The 18,495-nt window shown below is 36.9% G+C and overlaps 1 protein-coding gene across 15 annotated transcripts in view; it reads left to right on the forward strand.

The window, feature by feature from the left end:
• Window positions 1-18,495, forward strand: part of PRKN (parkin RBR E3 ubiquitin protein ligase) — a 1,201,475-nt gene that overhangs the window by 237,317 nt on the left and 945,663 nt on the right. For all 15 annotated transcript variants that reach the window (XM_070520140.1, XM_014858373.3, XM_070520396.1 and 12 more), the window contains one exon: window positions 1,496-1,659. In XM_070520140.1, coding sequence (XP_070376241.1) covers window positions 1,496-1,659 — 164 coding nt within the window. The remainder of the gene's footprint in view (window positions 1-1,495; window positions 1,660-18,495) is intronic.

The following is an 18,495-nucleotide window of genomic DNA, read 5'->3' on the forward strand; positions in this document are numbered from 1 at the left end:
CATATACAAATACCCATTATTTTTGAAGGTATCTTATAGTTGTAAGCACTATAAATATTATACAATGCATCACGGAACACACTCCATGGTTTACGTATATTTTGAAGGTTAGGGCAGTGAGAGTTAAAGAGCAAGGGCTAATATGTTGACCCCCAGTCTGCTAAGCTGCGAAGGGACCGACAGGGACTGGTGCATAGATCCTTCCACTCTGGAGGATGTACTGTAACCTCTGTACTATGTTGCTTCTGTAAGAGAATGTAGCGAGTGCTGCAAAATGTACATAGTAAATGCCACTGGAACCCTGAAGAGGTGAGCTGAGTCTTGATGGGGCTGATTGCAAAAGGCCTTTTGGAGTAGGTCACATTTGAGGAGGATCATGGAGATGAACAGGCTTTCAACAGGCAGAGGTGAAGAAGGGTGTGGCATGAATAAAGGCAAGATACGGGTGCGGGAGTTTTCTGCGATGTGCTTTCTGGGAGCATTTAGTTTAGCACAGCACGTGTGGGGACTAATGGAGAAAATGCTAGAATATAGGTTTGTGTTGGATGAAAGGGATCTTGGATTTTTCTCTTCAAGTGGACAGGGTGAGACTTCAAAGGATCTGAGTGTTATGACGCAGTCAGGGCTTTGGATTAATAAGGCTTACTTTGCAGAACGGTGTAGGGCATTTTGGAAGTGAAGAGAGTATATCAAGATTCCAGTTGGAACGCTACTGCAAGAATCTAAAAAATGTTTAAGGAGAGGCTGACTTAGAGCAGTGACAGAAGGAATAGAGAGGAAAGGACAGAGGAGAGAGACATTGAAGAGGTGGTATGGCTGTTGGCAGTGAGAAGAAGGCGTGCGAGAAGACTGTAAGGTTGCAGACCTGGTTTCCTCCGGGTCTTGAGAGGGACAGCAGTTCCAATAAGAGAAGTGGTGTCACTAGTTTCAGAAGAAAGGCACATAAGTATCTCCATACAACCCAGTGGAGCCTTTTGGCCAGGACCACCAATGCCTAGGGCTCTTAGACATGCCCTCCTCGGGTGGGTCTTTGCTCTAGTCTATCAAGTGGCTTGAATTCTTTCCATTGCTGTACCATGAGTGCTAACACAACGCCTTTGATTTTTATTAAGAGGGGCGCTGTCGAGGGAATGTGCATTTGTTCAAGCTGTCAGCGCTGGATTTCTTTGATAAACTCTTGGGAATCTTACAATTCCAATCAAGCAAGTGGTCTGCTCGAGTCCCTCTGTTTCCCAGGACAGATGTCAAAGGGAGCAGGCAATTTTGGTTGTTGGTCACTGACTAATATAGGAAAGGGAGATCCCACAGGGAAACTCCATTTTTCTCCAAATGCTGCTCCATAACTTTAAGTTTCATGTTATAATTGAAAGAAAATATATGCCATTCATCGAAGGGTGGGTGAGAGGTAAGTTGATTCAGAAATGTTGCTATTGCCATTTAAGGGCTCTGAGTAATGTTCACTTTTTTTCCCCTTCCTTCCAATTTTCTTGGTCAGTGTTTGTCAGGTTCAACTCCAGCCATGGTTTCCCAGTGGAGGTCGATTCTAACACCAGCATCTTCCAGCTCAAGGAGGCGGTTGCTAAGCGACAGGGGGTTCCAGCTGACCAGTTGCGTGTGATTTTCGCAGGGAAGGATCTTCGGAATGACTTGACAGTGCAGGTGAGTCTCCCTTGGTGGGTATTCCTGGGATGCAGCCAGCCCCATTGCTTATGCCGCTTACGCTGCCAAGCTGACATTCATGCCTGAGATCTAATAGAATAAATAGCGCCTGGGGATTCCTTGAACTTTACTCCACATCGCTTCATTAATTCTGACCTTCTTAATTATGCATTAAAACAGCAAGCAGGAAGGATTGGAAGAACCACTGTGAGAGAGAGAGAGCGAGAAAGAAAACGAGAGAGAGAGAACACACAAACCGGGCTTAGTGAATAAATGTTTACTGACTACAGGAGCAGCAAGGCTCACTTTCTGTGTCTGTTCAATTTCTACCTTACTTATTCCATTTGAATCTAAATGAAGAAGGATTCCAATAAATTGTTCCGAATCAGGCTGCTCAGTCACTGCGCCATTAGGAATTTGCAACCCAATTGTGACCCCTGGAGGATAGTCGTGAGTCTGCTGCTGTGGTTTGCTAGAGGAGGTGCAGGCCTCAGGGCCCCATTCATGACAAGCGTTGGGAGTTCCCTGCCCTGATCAGAGTCGCACAGTTCCAAAGCTGGTGACGAAGGAAGACTGAAGATAAAGTCCACCTTTGTGTTTAGTTTCTCCAAGCTTCAGTCAGATTTTCCCTAGATAGGCCAGTGAAATGTTAAAGAAGGAGCTAGGCGTGCCTTTTCTCCTGGCCCTAATGCTTTCTCCTAATACCATTAAAGCCCCATATGCTTTTCATCTGGGTCTTTCATTCACAGAAGTGATTTCTGTAGGAATAAAGGGAGAACTGGTTAGGCAAGAGAAGCAGCACCTAGAAATGAAGTCTCATAATTTGTTGGAAAGCCAGCCAACACAATTCAGTGTGAATTGAAGTTATTCTTTGTGAAAGCATGAAAGCCCGAATGTGTGCACAGCGGGGCTGCTGTATCCCGCTACATGGAGTCCATCTTGTATTGACATCCTGTCACTGTCTCTTCTTGGTGATGATAATTAGTGCTCCGTGAAATGCTTTTGGAATTTGGGTATACAAAAGAAGTGATAGTGATGCGGATGGCTCTCCTCCTTCTCCAGCGCATCACCTGCTGATGGCAATGGCGGGAGGCACTTGCTCACTGTGCTCAAACTTCTCTGCTTTGCTTTTAGGCAATTTGTTTTTGTAAGGTAAGTGCCTGTGCTAAAAACGCGTGTTGATTTTTTTTGTTTGTTTCAGTCAAGTAAAAAGCTTTTTACTGTACCTGCCAACCTCTAAATCCAAGAAGGTTTCCTTCACAAATAAATTATTTTAAAACAGCTCCATGAACCACAATATTTTATGTTTCCAGAAGTTTTGAAGTTGCAGCTTCTAAGTCTGCTCACTTCTACCATTCAAGCGGATGGGTTAGATTAACTGCTACAGACAATTGATTTTACAAACATGTATGTATGTTTTTTATGATATTTGTATGATATTTGTATTTTTATGATATATGTATGATATTTATTGAGGGGCCGGCCCGGTGGCGCAGTGGTTAAGTGTGCACGTTTCGCTTCTCGGCGGCCCGGGGATAGCCAGTTCATATCCCGGGTGTGGACATGGCACTGCTTGGCACACCATGCTGTCTCAGGCATCCCATATATAAAGTAGAAAAAGATGGGCACGGATGTTAGCTCAGGGCCAGGCTTCCTCAGCAAAAAAACGAGGAGGACTGGCAGTAGTTAGCCCTGGGCTAATCTTCCTCTAAAAAAACAAAAAGATACTTATTGATTTAGATTGTTTTGAGAAACACTTTCTAAATACTTCCAATGTTCTTGGCTTCCCAGGGGATTCCAAAGAAAGGCAAAACTCATCCCCAGCTTTTTGGAGACTGCTATTTGTCTGTGGGCTCTAAAATCAACAGAAATATTGGAGTGAACCATATAGCATACGTTAAAACTATTCAGCAGGTTCATGTGGTTCAACTTAATAGCTATAAAATATATCAGAACTGCCATATGACAACTGAAATGCAAGTATTATGAAGTTTTAAAGGCAGAGAAAACATGTCTGATTTGGAAGTCTCCAAGAAAGTCTTCATGGATGAATTGAAGATTGTGTAGGCTTCCGTAGATGGACAAGGAACAGGGAGCATGCGTGGGAAAAAGCATAGGTTTCTATTCTTCTAGAGCCTGGAGGAGATGTTGAAGACTGGACAAGAAGGGAGTTTAGAGCTGTATTTTACAGAGCCTTGACAGAGTCAGCATTGAGATTTCACGTGTGGAGAGAAATGGGAGTCTGGACATCAGTTTGATTGTGGGAAAGACGGGGAATTTTATTCATGATGAGAGTTGATGCCAGCAGGAGATCTGTATGCAGACGTCTCGAAGGTAGTGGAGAACTTAGAGGTGGAGCTTAGGGGCTTGCTTTATGTTTAAAGATGACCTACATAGAGGTAAATATTGCTGTTACTGGAATAGATGTAATTACCAAGGGTCAGAAAACAGGCGTGAGCAACTCCTTCACTTAGGGAGCAAGGAGAGGAGCCAGTAAAGGAGGTGTTATCTACCCAACTGACGCTTTTGAGAATATTTGGAAAAGGAAATTACTGGTAAAGATGCGTGTGTGCTGTGACAAGATGGAGGAAGGTGAGGAAGAAAAGAGCCTTGGACTTCGGACAGTAGTGGTCACTTAGGGGCCTTCAGGCCTCCAGTCCTGGACAGTGGTTGGTGAAAGCCAAGCTGCGGGGGTTCAGTTCAGAGATGTGCATACTGAGCAGGGCTCAGCTTATCAAACAGGGGAAGGAGAGACAGAAGGAGGAGCAGGAGTCCTGCGGTGTGTTACATTTCCTAGCCCTTGACCGTGTGCGTGGCTGACTTACACAGTTGTAATCAGTGTGAAAATGCAATTTCAGTTGTATAAGAAGTGATTTTCTTTCACTTAACATTAAGTCATAAGCATTTTCCATGTTGTATAATCTTCATTTTAAGTGTATGCATGATACTCTATAGAATGTACATGTTATAATATAGCTTGTAAGTATTTGGGAGTGTCTAGTTTTTAATATTACAAAGTAAGGCAAAACAATTTTTAAAAATTTATGTTGCATGCTTAGAGGATGTGGTCCCTTATGTTTTACTTTGCTCATTTGTAAAATGGGAATAATAATCATACCTATCTCATTAGAATTTTGTGAGGACTAAATTAGTTAATTTATGTAAAGCTCATAGAGCACAGTGTAACATACAGTAAACACTGTATAAATGTTAGCATTTATTAGCATTATCATTATCATCATTGTCATCATCATTAATAGGCAGTTACTTCAGAGTCTGAAATAACCTTAAGTAATGCAGGACTGTTTTCCATCATAAATCGTGATGAATATCTCTGCAATAATTGAAAGAATTAAGACAATGATAGTAGATGTGTATTTTACTGGGGCAAATATATGTGTATATATATGTATATATTTGTATGTGTATATAATATTTATACATTTTAACTAAAAATAACTCTGTGGAGTTTATAAGTACATTTTTGACCCTTACATGTATGGATTTTACTTATGTTAAAAATAGTAGAATTTGGGGCCAGCCCAGTGACACAGCAGTAAGGTTTGCACGTTCCGCTTCAGCAGCCCGGAGTTTGCCAGTTCGGATCCTGAATGTAGATCTATGCACTGCTTGTCAAGCCATGCTGTGGCAGGTGTCCCACTTATAAAGTAGAGGAAGATGGGCACAGATGTTAGCTCAGGGCCAGTCTTCGTCAGCAAAAAGAGGAGGATTGGCAGCAGATGTTAGCTCAGGGCTAATCTTCCTAAGAAAAAAAAAATGATAGAATTTGAATTTAGCAAGCTTAAAAAGACCTTGCAATTCCTCTAAACAAGTTTAGTAAAAATAGAAACCTATAGCTATTGTGTTCAGCAAGGATTCATCATGGCATTATTGCTTTTAAAATATATTTTCATAAAGCAGATATCTACCGCACACTGTTTGTTAGAAGCAAATTGGAAGGAGTTATACAGTTTTTCCTGGTTCATAAACAATGTTTCTGTGCATGTTTTTATTATTTTCTTTATTCCTACAAGTATGCAATATAAAATATTTATCTTTGATGTATTATTCACAATGGATTGATATTTTTTCTTTGTGAAGAGTTCTTGTCAGCTCTTGAAACAGAGTATGCAGGCCCCATGCGAATGATGAGTCACTCCTTCTCCAGCCCCCAAATCTAACATGTTCCATTTCAAAAATCTCTGAAATCACCTCTACGTAATTATAATTTTAAATGCGTTATTCGGAATTATACAAGGAAAATAAGGTTTTAATGTAGTTGTATGTACCAAAACTGGTGAACTTTGCGATTACATAGGCAAAATAACAGGGACTTCAGAATTTATGTAAGATTTTGTTTGAGCTGAATTCATTGTCTTTACATGAGCTGTGTTATTATTAGTATCATTAATATCAGTATAGGTTTATTATCCAGTATGCTAGTTAGAGTTATCCAGAGAAACAGAGCCAATAGGACATGTATATATATATGCAGTCTCAAGACCTGCAGTCTGCAAGTGTAGTTCTACTCTGAAAGCCAGCTGTGCCTATGATGTAGTTCCAGTCTGAAGGCAGGCAGCCCAAGATGTAGGAAGAGCTGACTTTTCAGTTCAAGTCCAAAGGCAGGAAGTAAACCAGTGTCTATGCTAGAAGGCCATGGGGCACGACAAATCTTCTCTTACTCACTGGAGGGTCAGCCTTTTAGTTCAAGCTTTCAACTGATTGGATGGGGCCCACCCATACTGGGGAGAGCCATCTGATTTTTTCAGTCTACTGATTCAAATTATATTCTTACCCCAAAACACCTTCACAGTCTCACCTAGACTAACATCTCACCAAATGTCTGGGCACCCCATGTCCCGGTCATGTTGACACGTAAAATTAACCATCACAGCCAGGACATGAGAAATCTTGTTATATTTAATTAATGTTATAGTGAAGACTCTCTCTCTCTCTTTTGTTTTTTTTGAGGAAGATTAGCGTCAAGCTAGCATCTGCTGCCAATCCTCCCCTTTTTGCTGAGGAAGATTGGCCCTAAGCTGACATCTGTGCTCATCTTCCTTTATTTTATATGTGAGATGCCTGCCATAGTGTGGCTTGACAAGTAGTGCATAGGTCCGCACCCGGGATCCAAACCAGCAAACCCCAAGTCACCAAAGCAGAACACACAAACTCAACCACTGTGCCACTGGGCTGGCCCCAAGACACTCTGTTTTTATTCTCTTTGAAATAATGAATTTTACTTACAAAATAGGAATTAAAGAATGACTTCATTTTACATAGAAACTTTTGCTTTATATAAGGATTCATCCAGATCGATGTTCATAAATTCCTTTAAACAAATATTTGATTTTATGATGTTTAAAATGTATATGCACTTTTGGAGACTATAATTTCATAAAATAGGTCACTCTTGCAGAAGTATTAAAGGGCATCAGTTTATTACCCCCATTCTTCTAAGCTTTATGATATGACAAGATCTGAGTTTGGAAGGCCAGAGACGTTTAGACTTTAATAGCTTAGATTGTAAATATTAAAGAAAAATAAATGACCTTGGAAAGCCAGATTATTTAATCGGCTATAGTTTTAGTGATGTACATTATACATATTTCAAAATTTGTGAGTTGTGAAAACCAGGTTTCACTGACGGTATAAACCATGTCCAATTGCTAAGAAATTCAGGTTTTCATAATCTGTAAGAAAATTTACCTGTTACTTTCAGAAACATTATACGTTGTTTTTATCATATCTCTGACTGACCTGCTAAATGTTGAAACTTTAAAAACTGTATAAGGATGTTGTGAATACTCTATATGCTCCTCAAACCACCTCTAACATAAGAAAATATTATTTAACTAAATTCTTGAAAGTTGGTATTTTCTTAATTTCTTTTAAATTTTCCCCAACCTTATCATTTCTCTTTTAATATACTTAGGCTATATTTTTCTGATTATAGAATTAATATATGCTAGTTATAAAAATTCAAGTGACAGGGAAAAGCTTACAGCAGGCCCCTATAACTCTGCTTATATACTTTTAATAATTAATAATGATTCTTTATGTGGTAATAGGTATATTAACACTTATAATGTTATAATCTTTTCCATTTGTTCTGTCAAGTTATTCTATATTTTACTGGAATTATGAGTTGAGGTATACTTGTGGACATTAAAAAAGCAAATTTTTGATATATCTGAAACTTTCATTAGATCACAGTTTAGTGATTGAGATGTTGATAAGCTGGCAAATTGTTTTCATATAAGAGCTTCATTTTAAAGACTAGGCAGTTACACATTTACTTGCAAGATTGATGGGTATAACTTATTAAGGAGTGCAAATGGCAGATATTAGTGTTCTTTGATATTTTTATACAATCTTAGAACACATCTTTACAACTATTTAGTTACCCTTCATCTTTTTTTTTTTTTTTTGAGGAAGACCAACCCTGAGCTAACATCTGCTGCCAATCCTCCTCTTTTTCTGAGGAAGGCTGGCCCTGAGCTCACATCTGTGCCCATCTTCCTCCACTTTATATGTGGGATGCCTACCACAGCATGGCTTGTCAAGTAGTGCTATGTCCACACCCGGGATCCAAACCGGTGAACCCCGGGCTGCCAGAGCAGAACGTGCACACTTAACTGCTGTGCCACCGGGCCGGCCCCACCCTTCATCTTTATAGGTGTATACTTTACAGTATAAGCCCAAAATGTGTAATGAGAAGTTGCTCCTGAGAAAAAGAAAATGAATCATTCATATGAGTTGCTTAATATTTCTGCTAACAAATGCTAAATAAACACCTTGATGTTCTGAGAAGAAGGTGGAATGGCAAGGGTGGTGTATAAGCTTGCTAGGGTTTTCCCTCTTGTTTTCATTTTCTTTCCTTTCATAATGTTCATAGATATTGTGGCCATTATAGCTTATTATACAAAATGAGACACATTTGAGAACAAAAGAGGACTCTATTAATAATTATTCCAGGACCAGCCCCAGTGGCCTAGTGGTTAAGTTCAGTGTGCTCTGCTTTGGCAGTGTGGGTTCGATTCCCAGGCGGGGACCTACACCACTCATCTGTCAGTGACCGTGCTGTGGTGGTGACTCACATAATAACAGAGGAAGATTGGCAGCTGATGTTAGCTCGGGACGGATCTTCTTCACAAAATAGATAATAATAAAAATTACTATTATTCTAGGACAAAGGTGTATGCTGTCAGTGTTCTGGGCAGACAGTGACAAATGGTCATCCTAGGCATTGGGCAGCATTTCTCACATTTAAGCGTCTCAACTTCTTTTAGAAAGAAACTATTTTTTGGTGCCTCCCCACAGACACTTTGGGAAATGATAGCTTAAGATCATAATCTTTTTATGAAAATTTTCATAATTAAAAAAATGGTTTTGTGTTTTTAACTGGTAAAAGATAATTTAAAAAATTATGGTCTAACCAATATCACCACATTTTAAACAATATCAGAATTCTCAGTTCTTAGAAGTCATGTCCACAGGCCAGTTTGAAAAGCATTGTTAGGGTATAATTATTTTCTTTATACATTAATATGTTCAATTTTGTTATTGGCAAGATTGTAAGAGCTTTAAGGAATTAAAGGAAAAAATGGAAAAAATATGGACATGAGAAAATGGGTGATCTGGCTCAGGTTTCACTTCTGGGAAGATGGAGTAGACAGACTTCTACCTATTTCTCCTGTTAAGTACACTAAAAACTCTGGATGTTACATGTAATACGAACATACAAAGATTCTGAAAGGTGATGAGAAGAATGCAGACCAGCTAGGGACTTGAGGACTCAAGGAGCAATACAGACATGAGTTCCTTGGGTTTTCTTTTTACCAGATATATTCTAGACTTGAAGGTGATGAAATTGGTAAGCTGGAAATGCCAACATGTGTGGACAAAAAAAAAAAAAAATCCCCAACCAAAGCCTGCTCTCTATTCAAAGGACAACAGAGTAGCCCAGCAACACAGAAAACTTTTAGACAATACCATACTCCTCCAGCCAAACACCACAGAGAAATTGTGGCCCCACCCTCACCCCCACCAACAGTAATAAAAGCCAAGTGGGGAGCTGGATTTCCTCCCTTGCGAGGCTGTAAGGAGGTGCCACACACAACTGCTTGGGTGGTAACCAATGAGCTCTAATGCAGAGTTGGGACTTGCACCATTGTCAAGAAGTAACAAGGCCACTTCTACCGTAGTGCCAATGGAAACTGTGTGAGGAGCCAGAACTTCACCCCCACCCAGCAATAATGAGAAGACCCCCTTTTATGTCACATGTCAACAGATACGGAGTGGAGAACCTGGACTAACATTTCTATGGGCAGTAATGAAGCAGTTCCCCCTTTTCCCTGCTGGTGCAGTGTCAGAAAAAGCCACATGCTTTCAATAAGATCCAAAGTCCCATAATATAATGAGAAAATACCCAAGTTTTGAAGGAAGCCCCCAAGATCCAGGAAGATCTCAAATTTAATGAAAAGACAATCAATAGATGCAAATACTGAGGTGACAGAGATGTTAGAATATCTGAAAACTATTTAAACAGCCATGACAAAATACTTCAGTGAATAATTACAAATATGTTTAAAATAAATGAAAAAAGAAATAGAAGATACAAAGAAGAATCAAATGGAAACTATATAGAACTGAAAAAGTAACAAATAACAAGCTCACTAGAGGGGCTTGGCAGAAGAATGGAGAGGACAGAGGAAAAAGTCACTGAACTGGAAGACAGAGCAACAGAAATTGCACAATCTGAACAGAGAGAAAATAGACTAAGAAAGAAAGAAAGAAAGAAAAGGAGCCTCAGAAACCTGTAGGTCTATAAAAGAACATTTAAAATTTGTGTCATCAGAGTCTTGGAAGAAGATGATAAAGAAGACAGGGCTAAAAAAGTGTTCAAAGAAAATATTGGCTGAAAACTTTCTAAATTTTGCAAGAGACATAAATCTACAGATTCATGAAGCTGAGAGAATCTAAAATAGGATAAATCCAAAGAAATTTGCACATCGTAACTATACTTCTGAAAACTAAGGACAGAGAAAACGTCTTGAAACCAGACAGAGAAACACTATATCTTACCCATAACAGAAAAACAAGTTGAATAACAGTGGGTTTCTCATCAGAAACTATGAAGGCCAAAAGGAAGTGGCACAATATTTTTCAAGTGCTGAAAGAAAAGAACTGTCAACCCAGAAACCTATGCCCAGTGAAAATATCCTTCAGGAATGAAGAAGAAAGCAATATATTTTAGAGAGAAATTGTCACCAGCAAAACTACCCTAAAAGAATGGATCAAGGAAATTCTTAAATAAGAAGGGAACTGATAAAAGATGGAACTTTGGAGTGTTAGAAAAGAAGAAAGAACACAGTAAGCAAAAGTATAGTTAAATATAATAGACCTTCCTTCTCCACTTGATATTTCCAAATTATGATGTGGGTTGTAGCAAAAATTATAACAATGTTTAATGTAGTTCTAAATGTGTGTAGAGGAAATATTTAAGGCAAATATATTATGAACAGAGAGGTAAAGGGACAAAAATGGAGTAAGGTCCCTATACTTCACTTGAACTTGTAAACTGACAACTCCAGCAGAGTGGGACAAGTTACAAATGTATAAAGTAATACCTCTCAACCACTAAAATAGCTAAATGACTAAAATATAAAATAGTCACAACACCAAATGCTGGTGAGGATGTGGAGAAACTGAGTCACTCATATATTGCTAGTGGCAATCTAAAATGGTACAGCCACTCTGGAGAAGAGTATGAAAGTTTCATAGAAAAACTAAACACACATTTACCATATGACACAGTAGTCACACTCTTGATTATTTATCCCAGAGGAATGAAGATTTGTGGTCACACAAAAACCTATACGTAATTGTTTATAGCAGCTTCATCCACATTGGCCAAAAACTGGAAACAACCTTGACCTCCTTCCACAGGTAAATGATTAAACAGCTGTGGTACCTCCATACCATGGAATACTACTTAACAATAAAAAGGAACAAACTATTGATACACATAACATTTTGGATAGATCTCAAGGGAATTATACTGAATGGAAAAAAGCTAATCCCAAAAGGTCATATACTGAATGACTTCATTTATATAACATTCTTGAAATGACAAGATAATAGAAATGGAGGAGAGATGAGTGGTTACCAGAGATTAAGGAGGGGGTGGGAGTGGGAGCAAAGAGTGTATGGCAGTAAAAGGGCAAGAGGAGGGACCCCTGTGGTGATGGATCTTCCGTATCTTGACTCCATCAATGCTCATAGGACAATCATGATATTGTACTATAGTTTTGTTACCATTGGGGGAAACTGGGAAAGCTACCTGGGATCTTTCTGTACTTTTGCTTACAACTACATCTGACTCTACAAGTATCTCGAGATAAAGTTTACTTAAAAAAGAAAAAAACAAACTAGAAGTTCTACACTCTTTCATGGAGAAATAGAAACTAGCTCTTCCTATACTCATTATTTGCATCTATTTAAAGGAACAGTATTTATTAATGAGTGATTTTCAACGTGAGTAATTAGAAAAATAGTTTAACCTATTCTCAGACACATTTAAAGACTAATTCACACTAAGAGTTTAAGGCCAATAAAATTTATAGAAATATTAAAGCATCTTTCTTGAATTCTTAAACAGAATCTTCAGCACTTCATACGTGCAAATAGACATGAATAGTATTTCTTTTCAAAGTCTTTAGCAAATATTTCAAGTAAACAAAAATAAACAGTTCTTGACAATAGTATACTCTAGTCATACATGTTTTCCAAATTGATCTGAGAGTCATACACTATAGTTTTAGGAAATAAATGAGTACCTCGTGTAACGGTTGTGCTTACAATCGTTAGAGAAAGCATTCACTTAAAAAAGTTGCTCCCCTTTTGTTGATACTATACATTTACGTAATAGAAGGAATTTAGGGATGAAATGGTTTAATTTGTAAACTAGATTTATTTAAAACTTTCTCTCTTATATTCTCTTGAATACAAGACAGAAAGAGGCTAGATTAAATTTGGAACATTGAATACATCCCCACCATGATTTTTTGATGCTATATAAAAGAATTCTGCAAATCACAGTATAAATGGCCAATATGTTTTATTTAAAATTCGTTTTTTTCTCTGCAAGACAAAAGGAAGCTAGGTTACACACATTATACTCAGAGAACAGCCATACAATGATTTATTTGTATGTAAGAGCGTAGTTAGATAAATGAGACCCTCAATCACTTCAAGAACAACAGCATATTCTCCAAAGGATTGACTTGCTAATGGAACTTACTGCTGGCTTCATTCATTTCGGAAAATGGAGGTACCCTCTGGTGTCCCTCCAAAGAACTGGTACTTTATTATATCAGCTAGCAAGTACTGCAAAGGATCAGAGACTAGAGTCAAAGGATGACAATCTGTATGGAGCAAGTGCTCACTTCAGGCAGACCCTTATGTAATCTGTTTGTGTCTGGCTGTTTATGTGTGTCAGTCTGAAAGAGTCTCTGAATTACTTATCTCTTTGCATAATTCAGAGCCCTCAGAAATGCTATTTTTCTGTTGAAAGTCTTGACATTTGTGTGCCCCTGTGGCCTTATGAAACATCTTTGAGGATTTCCATGTATAAATGCAGACTGAAAGGAAAAAGAGTTGAGATTATTTTAGTTTATAAGAGACTGAAGTTAGATAGTACGTGGATTTATTTAATAGGCTCATGTCTTCCAGACGTTTCGATGCCATTATTGCACTCATATTCCAAGGCAGGCAGAGTGTGAGGGAGTGAACTCTGGAACAAACCAGCCCCCCAAATCTTAACATAGGAAGCATTTTATTAGAATATTTGAGGCAAAAGCCTGTCTCATAAGAAAATCTGGCAAATGAAAGAGAAGAGATTACACACTGTGAATTTTTTTTGCTATTCACTGAAGTCCACTTCAAATATTCTGTTCTCTGGTCACTGTTATTGGACTTGAATTCCATCACCCAATTCACCTGATTTTGCTTAAGATTTTTATTTAATATAGTTATCACCCTTTAAGAGAAGAATTTAAGAAACAGGAATTTGTGTCTGTACCATTTGCCCTGGAACTTCTAAACCAAATGATTGTTCACCCAATTTCTACATTTTTTCTTCTTCCCTCTTACCAAGTAATTGTGACAAGCCTAAGATTATTGTCAGGGAGCAATGAACAATGTTATATGAAAAGGCTCTCTAGAGCTTATATACCAAAATCACTTATGATTGATAAATATGATATGTTCTCCATTTTCTATTTGTAGGTGAGCTTGAGTCACACCTTTAATGAATTAATAGATTAACATCAATAAATATTTACTCTGCTATCTTTTATTTTCTTTGGGTATGAAGGAAATGGGAGATAAAGTTAAATGTGTAATAAAAATAATTTATTTTAGTTATAACTTCAGCCATGTCCATAAAACAGAGAAAACAAAATTAAATGGGACAGAGAAAGTTTTACTTTTCCTGTCCTAATATGTTGTGTTGACTTTTTTTCTTCAACTATTAGGTTTAATATCAATAAGACTACAATTCCCATAAAGCATTTAGGAGCTGAAGTTTAACTAAAGGATATAATATTGGGTAAGTTAATATTGCCATACTAACTTTTCTAAAGCTCTGAAGGGTATGCTAAGAGAGGTGTCTCTGGCCATGAGCTAAATCAGAGGACACACAGACTCATTTGAATGGAAGCAAAACCTCAAGTATTCCTGATTTGTGGTGCAAACTCATGATTTAAAAACTTAGTGTCAGTAGAGTGCTCCAGTCTCAATGACTTGTGGATTTTAAAAAAAAAATTTTGTTTTAGCCTTTGGTGCATGTCTATCTTCACACAGACAAACACACATTCATTTGAGGAATACAATTCTTGGGTAGAAATTATAAATTTTGTGGGTGCATTTGTGTAAACTACATTTCTTTGAAGATTTTATTGTGTCATTGGATTTTATTTTGCCACTGGATATTTCCTCTCGTATTGCTGAGTCTGGTCAGTCTGCACTTAGAGATGTCACTCCTATATGAATTAATATGTAGGCTAATTATGGCACAGAGCTCTGCTTTTTAAATTAATAAAACATTCTGACATTAGAGACAGCAGTGAGCAATGTAAGAACCCACTGATGTTTATGTTTTAGTACAGCACAAACTTCATTTAAAATGTATGGGCTTTTGAAACCTCAGGACAGGTTTGCCAAGGATATATTCTGTTCATTTTTATATTTTTAAGTATTTCAAAGGGATTTAGATCTGTGTGTTTGCATTCCATTTATGCATAATTCATCAAAACCTTGTTCTGAAAGGAGAGAAAATAAAAACAAAAACTTAACTGAGATATTTCTAGTGTCATTTAAAACTTGGGCACTTAGAACTTCAGAACCTGCAAAAGTAGATAACACTGGCTTCCTCAGTTTACCTATTTTGCCCCTTGGTCAATTCCTCTCGTTTTGAGCAGCATTGAGATGCAAGCTGTTCTTGTGGAAGCCTAAATACCTTTTATATCTTTCTTCATTACAGAGGAGTTGTATGATGTCATTTCACACATATGCTTATTGCTGTATGTAACAGAGAAGCTAAAACTTCAAAAACGTCATATACTAGGTGAAATCATTTAGTTAGAATTCTACTCAATTTTCCACTACCCAGTTGTGGTAAAGTGGATATGAATCAACCTAAAGTCAGACTTTCTGGGATGGGCAAGTCATTTAAATCCTCCAGTCTTTATTTTTCTCATCTATGAAATGGAGGTAGTAACAGCACCTATATTTTTATAGGGTTGTTTTGAGTATTAAATGAAATCATACCTACCATGGACTGAGACAGAAGCAAATTTTAACTATTATTGATTTAATTTGATGAATAATTCACAAAAGAAAAGAAAACCCTTTTATTTCTGATGTGCAATAGATTCGTTTTGAAATTAATTTTGTTTTAAAACATCCCCAAAGGGAACAGATTTCCCATGCTAAATTTCCTCTTCCACACTCAGGCTGGCCTCAGCGTGGAATTGTGTGTCTCGTTTGTGGGAGCTCCTCTGATTTAAGTCTTATGATAAATTGTTATCTCAGGAAAAGAGAAGATCCTATTCCAAGGGAGGTTACCTTTTTCTTTAATGTGCTGAATATATCTGAACACACCGTTTGATTCTGGGAGCAATTTTACAAGAGTACTTACTGTTCCAAATCTGTTTAAACGAGGGGCACACCATAATTTGAGGTCGCTCCTAAGAGTTTATGAGTCACTTGCATGTAAAATAGAGGATGAGAGGGTCAGGAGGCGCTCTGAAGAGCAGATACGTTCTACGACCTACTTAAATGATTTCCTTTGTTGCCTTGGTAATTTATAAACAGAATGGAAATACTAAATTTACATAATCTATCATTTTGTAGTCCATTTAAAGCTAGTGGTGTGGTTCTTGCTTTGCAGATTAAATTAGTATCTTTTTGTTTTTGTGTTTGTTTTGAGTGCTTTGAAAGGAAAAGATTGATTTTTTATATGTCAATCTTCATATTATTGCATATATTATATAATGTTATATATAACATTTATATATAACAGTTATACATTATATAACTCTATCTTTTACCTTCAACTCCATTCCATTGTTTTAAAAGAATATACAAAATTATGTATTGGTTATTCAATTTTATTCACTGATAATGAACAATTTTTAAAATCATTTGTTCCATTTTCTTGTAAGAAGTTATATGGGCTATTAAAAGACTCAGTTATGATAAAGGGGAAATTCTTCCTATGATTCATTTCAAAGTATTAAAAATGTGTCATTGACAGTTAAAAAAGTAATTTGAGCATATAGAAGACAAACATCAAGGGATATTACTTTTTGAAAATAGCAATAAATTCACTAGTTACTTTTAAGGCTTGGTTTGACTAGAAAAACATAACTGTAGATTTTGTATTATGAATTTGAAAAATACAGTAATTTTGTAGATAGTCTTTTAGAGTTTGCTGTTTCACTTGGTATTTTTAATTCCTGCCTTAGGTAGAAGAATGTTGCAATGGACTAGCTCCTATTCAAAAGTATTGGATTATTTTTAGTTTTTTTGTATTAGTTTTGTTTTTGACAGAAGAGTTTGATGGGAGAACTTTAAGTATAAAACCATTTCTTTGAATGGGTGGGTTTTATATATAAGTAGTGTTTGTATAGATACTAGAAAAATAAAAATAACTAAACACAAAGGACTGACAACTGTTTATATATCACATTAAATTTTTTGTGCATTCATGACTTGTATTCTACTTACAATTTCTACCCCTCGCCCTCTATAGCATTCTAAATCACATCCATCCTCCACAAGGCAACCTCCTCACTTGTTTCAGCACTTCTAACTTGCATTTCTCCATTAACAGTTGATTGAGTGTCTTTTTACATTTACTGGCCATTTGTGTTTTCTCTTCTGAGCATTAAGTGTACTTCTGCCAACTTTTCTAATGGGTCTGTTGTGCTTTTTGTTTTGTTTTGCTGAGGAAGATTTGCCCCAAGCTAACATCTGTGCCAGTCTTCCTCTATTTTGTATGTGGGTCACTGCCACAGCATGGCCACCGATACCAGTGGTGTAGGTCCATCCTGAAGGCGGGCTATCTAAGCCGAGTGCACCAAATCCACCCACTAGGCCATGGGGTGGCCCCTGATTTTGTGTTTTTTTAAATGTGATTTATTTTAATGCATAGTGAATACCAAAGCCTTTTGGGTTATATAAATTACAAATAATCTGCCAGCCTATAATTTGCCTTTTAACTTTGATGCTGTTACTGGATGTATAACATTTTCCATTTTAATGTAGAAAACCTAATCCATTTTTTTTTATGATTTGTACTTTCCGTGCCTAATTTAAGGGATCTTTCTATGTTGCGGCCATGAATCTTTAAAATTTTTTTTCTATAAGTTTTAAAGCTTTCATTTTCAAATATAGGTCTCTAATAACTGGAATTAATCTCTCTGTATGGTGTATGAGAAACACCTACTTTTATTTTACACAGGAATAACCTGTTGCCATTTATTGAATATTGAATAACCATTCCCATTTATTGAATATTCATGTCATATAATGTCGTCTTTGACGTATATCAGGTTTCCACATATGCCTGCATCTGTTTCTGCACCTTCTACTCTTTTCCATTTGTTTCTGCACCCATACTCTGTTAATTACCATAACTTTATAATTCTTAATATCTGGCAGGGTATTTCACACCAACCTCTTGTTGTTCTTCAGGAATATTTTTGTCTGATTTTACAAATTCTATGAACAATAGTTCTAGGTTAAAATTATTTGTTTGCAGTACTTTGAAAACATAGAATACAGCTTATATTTTTGCTGTTATTAAGAATGCTCTCAGTCTAATTGTAGTTGTTTTGTAGGTAGTCTGTTTCTCTCATTGCTTTAAAAATATTTTCTTCATTTCTGATGATGGTAACTATCAGAGCCATGTGTCTAGCTTTGGCTTTATTTTATTATTCACTGTGATTCCTGTATCAGAACATTTATCTTTCATCAGTTCTGTAAAAATTATCCACCAGTAGATCTCTTCCATTCTCTTCCTCTTCTAATTCTGGAAAATTAGTTAGTTGTATGTTTGACATTTTATTCTATCTTCTGTGCCTCTTACCTTCTCCTGCCTGTGTTCTGTCTCTTTATCTCTTTGTGCTGCAATGAAGGTAATTTAATTGTATCTTTTCTCCTTTGTCATATATAGAATCTTAATTTGTTCATTGAGTTATTTTTTTTTTAATTTCAAAGAATAGATATTTCATTTAAGGAATTTCTATTTGATTCTTTTTTTCACTC

This window comes from Equus asinus, chromosome 1, assembly GCF_041296235.1.
Source record: "Equus asinus isolate D_3611 breed Donkey chromosome 1, EquAss-T2T_v2, whole genome shotgun sequence".
In the NCBI taxonomy this organism is placed as follows: domain Eukaryota; kingdom Metazoa; phylum Chordata; class Mammalia; order Perissodactyla; family Equidae; genus Equus; species Equus asinus.